The sequence below is a fragment of the Lagopus leucura genome, unplaced genomic scaffold (assembly GCF_019238085.1).
Source record: "Lagopus leucura isolate 7727_CA_CO unplaced genomic scaffold, USGS_WTPT01 Super-Scaffold_100009, whole genome shotgun sequence".
Taxonomy (NCBI): domain Eukaryota; kingdom Metazoa; phylum Chordata; class Aves; order Galliformes; family Phasianidae; genus Lagopus; species Lagopus leucura.
This window is the reverse complement of record NW_024962266.1, coordinates 2,597,615-2,611,334: the sequence shown is the minus strand read 5'-3', so window position 1 is coordinate 2,611,334 and position 13,720 is coordinate 2,597,615. Positions and strand designations below refer to the sequence as shown.

Sequence of the window (13,720 nt, the reverse complement as noted above, 5' to 3'; positions counted from 1 at the left end):
CCCGCTCCCTTCTGTGTCCGGCGGTGAGGAGGTTCTCCTGCCGCCGCCGGTGCCGCCCGCTCGGACCCGGGCCGGCTGCGCACGGGATGCTGGCACCTCAGCGAGCCGGGCTCCGCCGGCAGCCGCGCTTTGCTAACAGCTACGTTCCATTTCCTCGCTTCGCAACTTGTAGCAATAAGTTTCTGAAGCGAAACCCGTCTCCAAATCCAGCCACGCGCACGCGTTTGTTTTACACCCGAACGGCTCGGCGATGCCCGCCCTGCCCCGCAGCCCCGCCCGCGGGGTCCCGCCGAGCCCTTTGTCCCCGCACCGCTCGGATGGACGCCGTCACGCTCGCGGGGCCGCCGCGATCCCGCCGCTCCGTTCAGGCAAACGGCGCTCGGCTCGGCCCCGCCGGGGGCTTCCTGTTGGCGGCGGGGCCGGGCGGCTCGGGGCCGGGGCGGGGCGGGGCCTGGCGCCGCCGCCCGCCCTCCCGCCTCCCGCGCGGAGCGGAGCGGAGCCCAGGGGCCGCGCGGCTCGGGCCGGCCCGCGGCGGCGGCCGCTGACGGAGAGGAGCGGCGTCGGCGCCCGGCGGCTGCGGCATGTCCCGTCGAGGCGCCCGAGAAGGAACTGAGAATGAGATTGCCGTGGAAAGCTAAAATGGTAACCGGGTCTTCCCGCGGGGTGCGGGGTCGGCTTTGCGTCGCGGCGTCCGTCTGCGCTGCGGGACGGAGCCCGGCCGGGTCCGTGCGGGGCTGCGGCGGTTCTTTGTGCGGCTCCTCGCCGCGATCGTCACGGCACGTGTCCGGTTAAAGTTGGGGAGACGTCGCGCTCCTTTCTTTCCTTTCGTTAGCTGTGAATTTTAAAGCTTCGGCTGCGCAAAGTTTTTGCAGCTGGAAATAATAGGTTTTGAAGAAGCGAACCGCAGCGCTTCGGATCCCTCCTGTCAGAGGAGCGGAGGGTCGCTGCGCTTTACACGCTCGTGGAAGTTGAAAGGCTGTCCGTCCGAGTGTGCAACGGTTTTTAAAAGTGCCGTTCCTTCCCTAAATGAAAGGCCGGAGAGATTAATTGCTTTAGAGAAGGGGGGTGGGAGGGAGAGGGAAGAGAGGCTGCTAATCAAAACCAAACTATTTCCCTAGAAAAGACTTTGTACAACTATTTGAAATATGTGCTAGTCTAGGAAAAATAGCTAAATGGAAAGTCAGGGTATCTCGATACCGCAGGAAGGGCCAGCTTGCCAAGAATATCTCCAGTGCTCCCTCCGTTTAAAAGTATCCATCTCGCTTTGATTGTTGTGCTTATTTTGTGCAGCCCATCTCTGCCCTCAGCAGCACGGCACCTGGTATGGATTGTGGTCTGCAGGAGAGGGGAAAAGTTCCTTTCTCTGTTTTTCTCTCCCTTTCCCGGCAGAGCTCAATTCAAGACTGGGGCGAAGAGGTGGAAGAGGGAGCTGTTTACCATGTCACCCTGAAAAGAGTGCAGATTCAGCAAGCTGCCAACAAAGGAGCGAGGTGGCTCGGGGTAAGTGAAGCTGGCACGGTGGCATTTTGGAAAGCCGCTCGTGGACTTTGGAGCCTGCCACAGAGAGCTGAATTTCACACCAATCTCTGTGATATTAACTTCTAGCACTGGCTGCTCTCGTCATTTAAAAACAACAATGCTGGAGTTGTCTGTCAGGGCAGTCTGAAAGAACTGTTGGCTCTTCCTTTTTTACAGATGTGCATGAAAACAGATCTCACTGGTCGTGGCCGTGGATCAGGTGATGCTTCATGCAGAAATAAGGGTTGTCTTTTGGTCTGATCTAAAATGTTGGGCATTTAACAGTTATTTCACATGGGCTGTGATTCGTTTCAGTCTGCTTCATGTACCTCAAGCGAAGAGTCACTGTATTTTAACTAACGAGGGTCTCTCAAAAGTTAGCAGAAACTTCTTCCAAGTTTGAGTGAATGTAGCTTTGGGTCTTGTTTCACTCTTTCTTTCTGGGCCAGATGAGATGTTGGTATTCCCTTTTACTTGTCAGCATTTCTGCAAGAACTACAGCTATGTGCTCGGTGTATTTCAAAGCAGGGAGGCTTTAGCGGTGAGTGAAATAAGCTTAAATGCACACACAGTTAATTTGGCATGCTGCTGAGTGCCTTTACCTTTGTCAGGCCAAGTCCCCAGCTGATAGAAAATGTCCTCACTTCCCTAGAATCGCTGCAGCTGTGTCAATCTGAGCCAGGACTTCAGGAGGTAGCTGTAACTTTGGTATTATTTTATGTTAATAGATTTTCTTTAAGATCAAAGGCAGTCACATAAGAACTTGGTTTGTGATAGTGTCCAGGTTAGTATTTTCAAGCCCTTTTAAATCTGCTCAAAGATGTATATCAAATAGTTTTCTTGTGAAGTTCCACGTCGTGAAGCAATATAGCGATGCTGAAAGCACAGTTAAGAAAGATAAGCAAATTTTGTCCTGCATACAGATAGTGCTTAGAATTTCCCCTTTCCATGCTTGCAAGAAGTACACAGAATTCTTTTCAGAAGAGATAATTTCAAATCTGCTTCCTCTGAGTGGCACATTTCCCATCTCTGCCTCCCATTTTTACCAGGGTCAATAGAAAAACAGTAGAAAGTATTTTTGCACTCCTGTAAGATTCCCAGGTGGTGGCTTTGTAAGAGGTGGAGGTCACTGTGAGTGAGCCCACATCCCAAAAGCGTCCTTCAGAAAAGCATGAATTTCTCCTGTTTCAGACAGTTGTTCTGCCTGCGTCGAAGGAATCTGCTAAGCCTTGATCACGTTCTCAAAGGAAGAATGTGTCTGTGTTGCTCAGACCACTGGCACAGCTTAAGGTGCTGGTCTCAGTAATAGGACAAGGGACTGCAAGGTCACAGAGGTGGCTTTTGGCTTTCTATGTCTAGTGCAAGCTTCTTCAGGTCAGGTGGAGCCCTGTTAGTGGGGCAGTGTGTCACCTGTGCCGGGCATAAACCAGTGACTGCAGCTTCCAAGCTGGCATCTTTAATCAGCAATGATCTCATGCACTTTATTTAAGGATATTTTTAAACATATGGGTTTTTTGTTCCCTTAAGCTGTTCAGAACAGAAAATATTTTAAGCTCTTTGCGATCTTGTTTTATTAATGGCTTTACTGTGGTTCTAAGGCCAGCAAATAGCCTCTAACCCAGGATGTTATCTATCAATAGGCATCCCTACCTCCTGTGGTTTTGCCCTGAAAAGCATAATTGTCTCTTTTGTAATTGCTATCAGGTGATTGCTTTTTTTTATCTATTTGTCTTTTTATTTATAATCTGGAGCTTACAGAGTTTTATGATGTAATTTTTATTTTTTTTCCTCTCAAAACTTTGAAATTCATAGAGCTTAATTAAAAAGCTGTTGGATTCATCAATGGTGGCCCTCACCCTCAGGTTGAAGACAGGAGGACATCTGAAGAATATGGGAATAATGTATTTGTGCATTTGCAAGTATTGAGCTTTAATTGTAACAAATATGGTAACTCTGTCACTGATTACGTGTGGGTTAAGGTTAGAAAACAGTGACTTATTCAGTGTCGGTTTGTATCCCGCAAAGGTCTACTTAGTTTGACCTTCTCTGAGGCATTGAGTTTCTGGTGGTTTACTGCAGAGGGTCAGGTGCCTTGTGACTTGAAAAGCCAAAGTTCTTCAAGAACCTCCATGTTGCATGTGGACATTGAATGTTGTGTGGCATCAGAGTAGGGGTTTGGTCCAGTGATTCCGGAGTGGATGGTTCTTAGTGGTGCTGTGTTTGTAAACTAGAGACGTTTCAGCTGGAAAGGATTGGGGGGTGAATTACTTGATGTGTCCAGGGATGAATGCCTCCAGGGATGGGGCATCCACAACCTCCTTGGGCAGCCTGTTCCAGTGCATCACCACCCTCTGTGTGAAAAACTTCCTCCTAATATCCAAGCTAAACCTCCACTGTCTCAGTTTAAGACCGTCTCCCTTTGTCCTATCACTATGTACCCTCATAAACAGCTGTTCCCCCTCGTGTTGGAAGTCATGGATAAATATGTTCTTGAAGAGGTACCAGTAAGTGAATGACCTTAGATTATTTATATTTCAAGAGGGCTAATACACTTTTCTTAAAATTCTATACACTAACATAACCGTCCAGGCTTCTGAATGGTCATCCCTGCTGTGAGGGAATGTTTAAAAGCCCGCTGTAGGATTACAGCTTAAGTCCCCTGACCACTTGTTTATTTTCAAACTTCTATAATTAATAAAAGGAGAAGATAAACAGGCTGTGACTTACACAGTCGTCAGTAGTTCTGTGTCTTTCAGAAGTGTGAAGCTTTTGTATAAACACCACATTTTCAGCTTTAAATTTAATACAGACATCAAAGGATGCCAATAATAACTACTGGTTTTGTCATTAAATGCTTAGTCACTAAATATTTAGTGAAGATTAAGACTTTAGGCACTACAGTATTAGGAAGGATTAGTAACCCCAGCAGTAGCTCAGTGTTGTGATAGATGCTGCACAAAAGGACTACCCTGACCAAAAGGAATGTACAGACTAAGTATCAGATAAGGCACATATGTCTGTGCACATATGTTATCTCTTCTGCTGGCCAGTGTCTGAGGCAGTGCTATGAATCTCACCCCAGTCTTGGTGTTTTTCAAGTTATTTGCAAACATCAAGGCAACAGAAAGTCTTAGGAAAATTTTCCAAAGCCAAGTGTTTCTTCTGGAGGTGTTTAAAGAGGATCCCTAGTGAGCATGAAAAGTTCAACAAGAGAAAGCATGAAGACTTTCTTTTTTTTCTTTTTTTTTTTTTAAACCTAAGTGGGTGGAAGTGTCTGCAGAATAGATGTGTGGCAGAAGGCATCGTCATGAGAGCGAGAGAGGTGGTGTGGAGACTGGGAACAATCCAGGAACCATGAAGGCCATGGAAACAGACTGATAACCAAACTTGTGTGAGAGAATGGGGAGGCAGAGAACTGTATAGATGGATGGGATGATGAGGGCCAGGAGCCTTTTGAGTGGATGTTCAGCATCATTTTGAATGAGATTACGTCAGGCTAGAGAAGAAGACCTACCAGTAACGGGATTAGAAGGTGAAAGGGTGCAGCAAAGAGTTTTAATGATATGCCTAGAAAGAGAAGGTTGTATAAAAACTATGACACAAACCTAAAAAATGAGATTGAGCTTACTTTTGAGGATGTAAAGGCAGCCCATAGGCTGGCACCCTGCATGTCAGACAGGACAGCGCTATTGTCTGTGAAGAAAAGGCAGCAAAGCAGAAAAGGCAGGTGAAGAGTTTAGTGTTCTGTGGTCTTTTTTTGGTCTTGAACTGTCAGCCATGTACTTGTGAAACAAGGCTGAGAGACTGGCTGAATCATACTGTAGCCAGAAGCAGATAAGAGTAGAGCTGTATAAGTAGATCAGCTTCTGAACACCTTAATTTCTGTTGCCAAGAGCAGTATGCTGACTGAGTATAAGTGCTGGAAAAGGTGAACTCCAGTCGATGACTTACTGTAAGACACAAACTGAAGAGTAAACAGGGAGTTGAAAGAAAAGGGAAGAAGCAGCAAGTAGGTGGAAAAAAAGGAGTTTTTTTAAGAGGTGATGTACTGAAATAAACTTTGAATGGGAGAAGTGAGTGATGAGAATATGAGAGGCAAAAGGTCCAAGAGAAGGAGTTATGGGGAAATGGGATGGGATCTGTCAGATAAGTGACAGGATCAGAGAAGGAGCACAGGCAAGAAAATTCCACAGTTGTCATACAGTAGAAGTGAGAGTTGCTCAAGGTGTCCTTTGCAAAGAGGAATGAGGGCTGGAGAGTTTCAGGAGCAAGGACTGCAGATGTAGAATGAGATTAAATTGAAATACTGAATTTTTTTGACTGTGGAGAGGACAAAAATGAAGTAAAAGGGAGGGGAAAAAAGGTTTTACTGTTGAAGATAATTGGCCTGGTGGTTGTGTGTGTGCCAGGTGCCAGTGGGTGCATCCAGTGAAGATGCACCAAGGATAGGGGTGAGCAGGATAGACCCCACAGAGATGGAAAGAGAAAGGGATGAATGATGTAGGACAGTAAGGCAGGCAGAAATGAATGACTGTATAAAGAGCAAAGACAGTTTAAGGCTACCTCAGTGGAGGAAGATCCTTGGTAACTGACAAGAATTGAGCCAAAGCAGTAGATACTGCTAGGAAGCAAAGAGAAACTGCTGGTCTGGAGACAGCTGCCTGTGGGAGTCCTGCAGGTCAGTCTTGCAACTGAACTGCTGTCATGTGTTCATTAAGGTCAGTGACAAAAGCAGAAGCACGCTGACAAAATCTAATGGTCTGGCAGAGGAGAAAGCAACAAGAGGCTGACATTTGGAATTGGTGTAACTGTAGCAGGTTGAGGTTACGTAGCAGAACACAGAGACATGTTTGTGAAAGAATTAAAATTTCTGCTACAGGCTGATATTTTCAGTGGTGAGTGGAGACAGGACAAGGGGAAATGGCCAGAAACTGGAGCATAGGAAGTTCCGCACAAACATGCACAAGAACTTCTTTACAGTGAGGGTGACGGAGCACTGGAACAGGCTGCCCAGGGAGGTGGTGGAGTCTCCTTCTCTGGAGATGTTCAAGACATGCCTGGATGCCTACCTGTGCAACCTGCTGTAGGGAACCTGCTTTGGCAGGGGGGTTGGACTCGATGATCTCAGGAGGTCCCTTCCAACCCCTACAATTCTGTGATTCTGTGATTCTGTGATATCTTTGTCCTTTTTTGTCCCTTCCAACTTTGGACATTTTAGTCAATCAAAGTACATGTGACCCACGAGGATGATTGAAACCAGAAAGGCAGATGTGATGCTCTGGTGTTGTAGGTTATTGCCAGCAGAGATGGGAAGTGTGGATCTCCTTGGATGGTGTCCTTGGTGTGACTCTGCAATTCTGGTTGTTTTCAAGAAAATTGGTTTAAACTAGGAGATAGGATAATCAAGAAAATGACAGCTGTGTCTGACTATTATCTGAAGATTATAGTTTGGTTATCTTAACGAAATGAATAGTTTCAAATCATCAGATCAACCAGATGGTGGGGTGACACTGCAGGGAGAGCAAAGAAAGCAAATAACTGTACAGCATCAGCACTGAAGCTGCTTTGTGGTAGAAGTCCCCACTGTCTGAACCAGGCTGATGAGGAAAAGATGAGGCTGTAAAGCCTTGCTTAATTCAAGGTAGGCAGTGGTGCTAGTCTGTCCTGGTGCTGGAGAGACTGCTCTGTGAAGAAGAGTCACCGATGTCATTTTATGTTCGAAGTTGTTCGAGAAGCAGCAGAGAAGGGCAGGTGGGAGAGGAGTGCCTGCAGGGGAGGCAGGAGGTGATGGCAGTGAAAGTGCATGAAGAGTGCCTTGTTTGTGTGAACGTGCACTGGTAAGCAGAACGTGGGGAAGCAAATGCAAAAAAGTAGCAGAGAGGCATTAGAAAAGATTGAAAAATTCTGGTGTGGAAATGGAGGAGGGGGGACAGTGGGATAAGAATGATAGAAAGGATGCATGCTACAGAAAATGAGCAGCGAGAGGCATGGGTGTGGTACAGGCAGATGGACAAGAAGATTACAGAATGAAAAACAGAGTTTTCAAAGTCCAGTGAAGTTATTTTTTGCAGAGCTCCCCTGTCAGCCAGCTGGAGTGTTTTATCTCACCCTTCCAGGGGCTGCAGGGAGGGGTGGGAGACTTGTGTCCAGAGCTCCAGGAATCTAAGGGAAGTAGAGAGCAATGAGAACCAGGAGGGACTCCTTAATGCTTGCAAATGTTCTTCCTGTCAGAGTACTTCACCTTACCCTGAAAGGAGTGGGGAAAAGACCTGTGCTTTGCCTCTGGAGTTTTTACTGGGGCAGGTCTCGGAAAATCCAGCCAGGAATGGGAGTTCCCTTGAGCCCAGTGCTCGGGAGGAGCCATGCAGGGCCTGTATCTCCACATCTTAAATGGTTGCTAAGCCTTGTGAGCCAGTCCTCAAGTATTAAGTTTCTCACTGTACTAATGGATGACACAGACTGCTCTTCCTTTCTGTCTTAAATATCCAGATAACGGTGAAATAATAAGCTCCCTCATGGCCAGTGCTGCCTGATTTAGTTTAGCCATTGGTTACATTTCTAAAGCAGATTTTAGAGACATGTTTTTTTTTTCCTTCTGCTTTCCTTCTTGGCCGCAGCTGGACTTCTGGCTCTGGAGTCTGTTAAGTGAGAGATTGACTCAAAAGATTACTTATTTCTCAAGCCATCTTTAATGCTGTAGCATTGGGCGTACAGCTGAACGTGTTCTTCCAAAACTATGAAGACCTTGTTGTCAAAGGGTGCTTTAAATCCCTCCAAAATTCTGAAAGGGAACAAGGTGAGAAGCTTCAACTCTGTCGTTAAATATTTATGTATTTTCCTAGCACTGATAGTGTTTGATAAGTACCTTTCCTGAGAACTTCATGGCGCGTTAAAACTGATTTTTGAATAATTGTCTTGTGCTGCATGTAACCACATGTTTGGCTTCTGAATGCTTCTGTAGTCATGTACGTTGGCAGGAAGCTTGTGTTGGAGAGATCAGTGAGAAACGGTACGGAACTGTCTAATTGCAATTAGGACCTAGGATATAACCTCCTCACTGACTTGAAAAGCAAGTCTGCAAAGAAGTTTTAGTTGGGATTTATTTTCTTTCCAATGCTGACCTCCTAAGTACAGGTTGAGATTTAAATGGTGCCTGGAACCATCAACGTTTTCGGAATGTGCAAAGCCTCACATTTTCTCTGAGCCTGATCCTGCCCTCCTCTGTGCACTTTTAAGCCAACTCTGTGATTTATTTTTGTCATACTCTTAGGTCCCAGATGTTCTTCTCAAGTGTAGTTTTCTGTGCAATCAGTAGGCCAGCACTTAGCTGATCTTTGTCCTTGCTGCAGCTTTCTGTTGATTTGTAGCATTTGTTGGTCTCTTCTGGCTAAATCAGACTCCTTGAAATCCTGCTGCCTGTTGTGACCACCAAGCCCAAGGCTGGGCTATAGTTCAGACTGTGTATTTGGCAGAAGTAGAAAGGCAGTTGACAAGGAGCTGACAGGCACCCTGCTGTTGCACTCAGAATGCCGTGTTCTCTGAGGACCTGTCTTGCAGATGGAGGATGGAAGATGGGGAGTGCTCACATGGATTTGGTGTGGCAGAAGGTAGTTGCCAACTGCTGGAGACCCAGCAAGGAACGCAGATAGGAGATTTCAGAGACAATCAAATGATTTTACCTATGGACAGGTACACAGTTATCGAAAGAAAGCCCTGGAATTCATTTGGCTTACCTTCTGATTTTGAGTAGGCTCTTTCCTCCTGCCCTTTCCTTCAGCTGTAGTCATAGTTGTACACTAGCATCATACCCCTTATTAACAACTGCTTTTTCCTTACTTCCTCATTCAGGTATGCTTTTCTGCTCTAGGGATATTCCAGTAGCACACTGCGATGCAATCATTAGCTGGGTGTCTGTGCAACAAACATTTGAACATGAGACCTGAGCTTATTATAAATTTTAAAATGGAAGCCTGAAAAATTACGGTCTTTTATTTTTGCAGTTCCAAATGCAACGTGCGTGATGAGAAGGATAGCTAGCTTTATAGCACCGTATCATGCTTCTGGTCATGTTTAAAACCTCACATTCCAAACTGTCAGAGAGTGACTGGATTGCAGTGCTTTAGTCTTGCATACTATTAACAATGAGTGAGGCTATAGGATGCTCTTGCTTGGCCACTTGAAACTAGGAAGAGACACAGAGGAAGCTTCTCTTCATATGGGCTGTGCAGAGGCATCTCCTGCTAATGACTGTTCCATTAAGTGGAATAATGAGAGGTAAGGGAGTCTCAGAAGAGCAGATGTTGCTGTTGACTGCACTGTTCTGTTTTTGCACTGATTGTTTGTGACTGCATCTCGGAAATCTCTCAGGCAATCTGTTTCAACCTGAAAGCTTGCTTTTGACATTCTTTAAGGTTACCTGTGACATGTGGGGACATAACAACACCCTGTACAGTAAGTGATATCCCCTGGGAATTCCTCTGATAGCCAGGATGCCTGTCTATTCTAACTATGCTTCTTGGATGGAAAAGATCCTGCCTTAATTATAGTGTTTTAACTGTCCTGCTGCTAACATCAGTGAATTTTATTTTGTTTGCTTCTCCAAGAAGAAAGGAGTGAAAGGGGTAACAAAAAATCAGCTTGCTCTGAAGAGAAACTGGCATTTTCCTTCTGAACGTTGGAAGATGTAGGTCACTTGTTGGGTTAAAGAAGTGTTGGCAAGGAATGTGGCTATGTGTCATCGGAAAGCCTGGGAGAAGCAGCATATGAACTCAACTGAGATGCTGTGGAGAGAACAGCCCTGGAGAAACCATTAGTTTTACAGTTCAGGGTTTGATGTTTTCATTTAAGAAACAGACTGAAGCATTGCGAGCATGTTAGTCATGCTTGGATTTAAATTTAGCCTTGCTAAAGCTAATTAAAAATATGTTTAGTGACAGTGTGTGTATGCACGCTTTGAACGTGCATCTTTTACTACCGCCGTAGGAATCTATTCTCTAAATACACAGCTTCCTATAGCAGCGCTGTAAGGGGCCACAGCTGTGTGTAGAAATGATCACAAACAATCAGATCTTGGCCTAGCTCCTGAAAGGCAATAGTGTTACCTTGTGTGACGGGGGTAAATGGATGCTGACACAGCGTGATTCATACTTTTTCTTGTCCTTATGTAGCTGGTGTGTGGTTTGCTTGTCGTTGTGCAGCTGGTGTGTAGCCTCTTGCAGACCAGAGGCAGAGTAAGTGTGATGCCTTAGTGTTGTTTATTACCCTGGCAAGATGGTTTCAGAGCTCATAAAACGTTATCTTTGGTGTTGTGGCTTGTTTACACCAGAAAAGCAGAATGCCCCTCGTGTTTGAAATGGTTTATCATTTGTGCATCGCTCAGCCAGCAGCAAAGCTCTCTAGTCCAGTGGATATGGGCCAGGCTGACAAACCATTCTTTGAATACTGCATGTACAAATGCAGTATTTCCATGTATGTTATGTACAAACTTTTCAGTTGCTTTTCATGTTCAGTGGCCACAGAAACTCATGAGATTTGGCCCATAGTTTTCCATGAGTGCTACACCAGCAGGTAGCGCTACCTTCAGGGCTGAATTATAAAGTCTGTGTTATATTTTTATGATTTCTGGGATAAGAATTTTTTTTTTTTAAAATGTGTGAAAGTGGATTTTTTATGGAAATCACTCTAATTCGGGCCAAAATGGATTCATACCAGTGCCTGAATACAGCAGCTTTGTAGGTCAGTTCAGCGTGATGCCACCGGTAATTCACCAGAAGTAAAGTAAAAGCGTATCCTACTGAAATGATAATGATCCTAAATTCCTGCAGCATCTTTTATCCAAATGGCTTTCAAAGCAAGGCCACAAATTTTCAGCAGACAGGCTATGTAAAGTCGTGCAACGTGGTATAAAACTCTGCCTTTGGGCGGGGCTTACAGCTCAGCAGCAGTGCCGATGCTTTGGATTTGGTGTACCATAGAACCACGTAGGTTGCAGAAGACCTCTTAAGATCGTGCAGTCCCACCATCTACCCATTCCCACTGTGCCCACTAAACCATGTCTGTGAAGTTCCCCTTTCTTCTGGGAGGTGAGAAAAAAGCATTTCTGGGACAATCTCACTTTTTAAAAGCCACTTTTTTTTTTTTCTTTTTTTTTCTTCTTTTGAGGTTGTTGAAGAGTTTGAAGCATTAGATAAAGTTCTTGGGAAATTGATTAGTTGTCAGAGTTGCAGGATGATACTTAGCGGCTTCGTTGTTTTATCACACGGATATCTTCCCCACATGTGGCAAAGCAAGAAGCAGCTGGTTAACAATGCATAGCAGCACACTGAAACAATTTAAGACCAGAAGTGAATTAATTGGAACCATTTGAGAAGACCCGGACATCTGAGAGTCCAGGGTTCTGTGCAAGACTTCACTCACCTTGCAGCAGCAGTTGTGAAAGCAACCTCAAATATCAGGCTGCAGTAGGCAAGGGGGGAATGGAGCAGTGCTTAGAAAACACTGCTACAAGAGGATACTGTAGTATCTCTGTTCCCTCATCTCAAAGCAAAGAGAACTAGAAACGCGATATGCAGATGGGATATGACTGTTGGCATTTGGAGAGGCACTGGAAAGGTGAGGACTATCCAATCTGGGATTTGGTGCAAGCAGGATTGATTGAGACTGTCAGTGAATAGGAAAGAATAGTGAAAATGCTTGAAATGGTGAGTGGAGCAGGGATGCTTTGGTGCCGGGGAGTGTTTCCTAGAATGGCCTGGGTTGAAACGGACTACAATGCTCATCTAGTTCCAACCCCCTGCTATGTGTGGAGTCAGCAGCCAGCAGACCGGGCTGCCCAGAGCCACATCCAGCTTGGCCTTGAATGCCTGCAGGGATGGGGCATCCCCAACCTCCTTGGGCAACCTGTTCCAGTGCCTCACCACCCTCTGTGTGAAAAACTTCCTCTTAATATCTAACCTAAACCTTCCCTGTCTCAGTTTAAGACCATTCCCCTTGTCCACCCTTGTAAAAAGCCATTCCCCCTCCTGTGTTTGGTGGAAAGCAGTACATTAAAAGCAAGGGGAAAAGATACCTGTACTGATCACTGCATGTAATTAACCTGAAGGACTCACTGCTAGAAGTGATCGAGTCCAATAGCCTAGAAGGTTTGAGGGAGGACTGGGCATTTATATAAGTAATGAGAACAAGCACATGAATACTGCCTGAGATTGAAAACAGCCACATAACTCTTTACTATTTAGGTGTAAAACAACCACTTCCCATGACTGAGCAGTCTTTCCTTTTAGATCAGTTATTCTTTATGTTATGACCTTTTAGATCAGTTATTCTTTATGTTATGAATGTTATTTCTGCACCTTGGTCTGTAACATCTGGCCACTGTCAGAAAGAAAATCCTCTAGCTTAGTTTAAGATGACAATTATTATGTGTTGCCATTTATAAAGTTCTGTTTTCTATTTGTTTGTAGCAAATATTTAACGAGGCAGAATAAAATTGAACACAGGCACTCATAAAAAGAATCCTGAGAACTCAAATGTCCCGAAGATGTCAGAGCCATATTGCAACATGACCTGAGAGTTTGCTGTGGGCCTGCTTTCCTACAGCCTCATGCTGCTCGACGAGAACTTGGGGTGCTCAGATCCTGCTTTTTTCATGCATAAAATGAATGTTTGCATCTTTGTTGCTTGAGGCTCTGTAAATGTAGGAATCGTGTGGGTTGCTGTGCCCCATTCAGCTTCATAATAGCTGCCATAAAAATAAGACAGCTAGAACAGAGCTCGGTACTCTACATGTGGTCTCATCAGACCCTTTATGCACAGGAAGAATAATGTCCCTTGACTTGATTCAGTGCTCTCTATTTATACATTGCAAATTGTTTGCTTTTTGCTGCTGCTTCCAAGTGTTGTGCTGAAAGATTGAGTGCTCTGCCTACTCTAAGCCTTCAGATCTTTTCTCTGTTCCGTGTGCCACAGTGTGACCTTTGAAGGTAGTACTTTCAACAGACCTTTTCTGCTGAGCTCTTAAATTTCTCTGCGTTTGGTTGCCTAAGCCATCTGTTGCCCATGGGATGTCGATACCCTTTGACTGCTTTGTCAACCAAAGGCGTGAAGGTTTTTAGCAGTTGAGTTGGTAGCAGTCACCAACCTTGTGACTGTCAAGCTGCTGGGTTGCAGCCTGGTGGAGTTTTCACTTGTTCCTGTTTGCCAC

General features: G+C 45.3%; 1 protein-coding gene across 1 annotated transcript in view; it reads left to right on the top strand.

The window, feature by feature from the left end:
* The first annotated feature begins 541 nt into the window (after positions 1-541).
* RGL1 (ral guanine nucleotide dissociation stimulator like 1) overlaps positions 542-13,720 on the top strand; it is a 65,307-nt gene continuing 52,128 nt past the window's right edge. The window contains exons 1-2 of the mRNA XM_042873923.1: positions 542-642; positions 1,390-1,500. Of these exons, the coding sequence (XP_042729857.1) occupies positions 616-642; positions 1,390-1,500 (138 nt within the window). The 5' untranslated portion in view covers positions 542-615. The remainder of the gene's footprint in view (positions 643-1,389; positions 1,501-13,720) is intronic.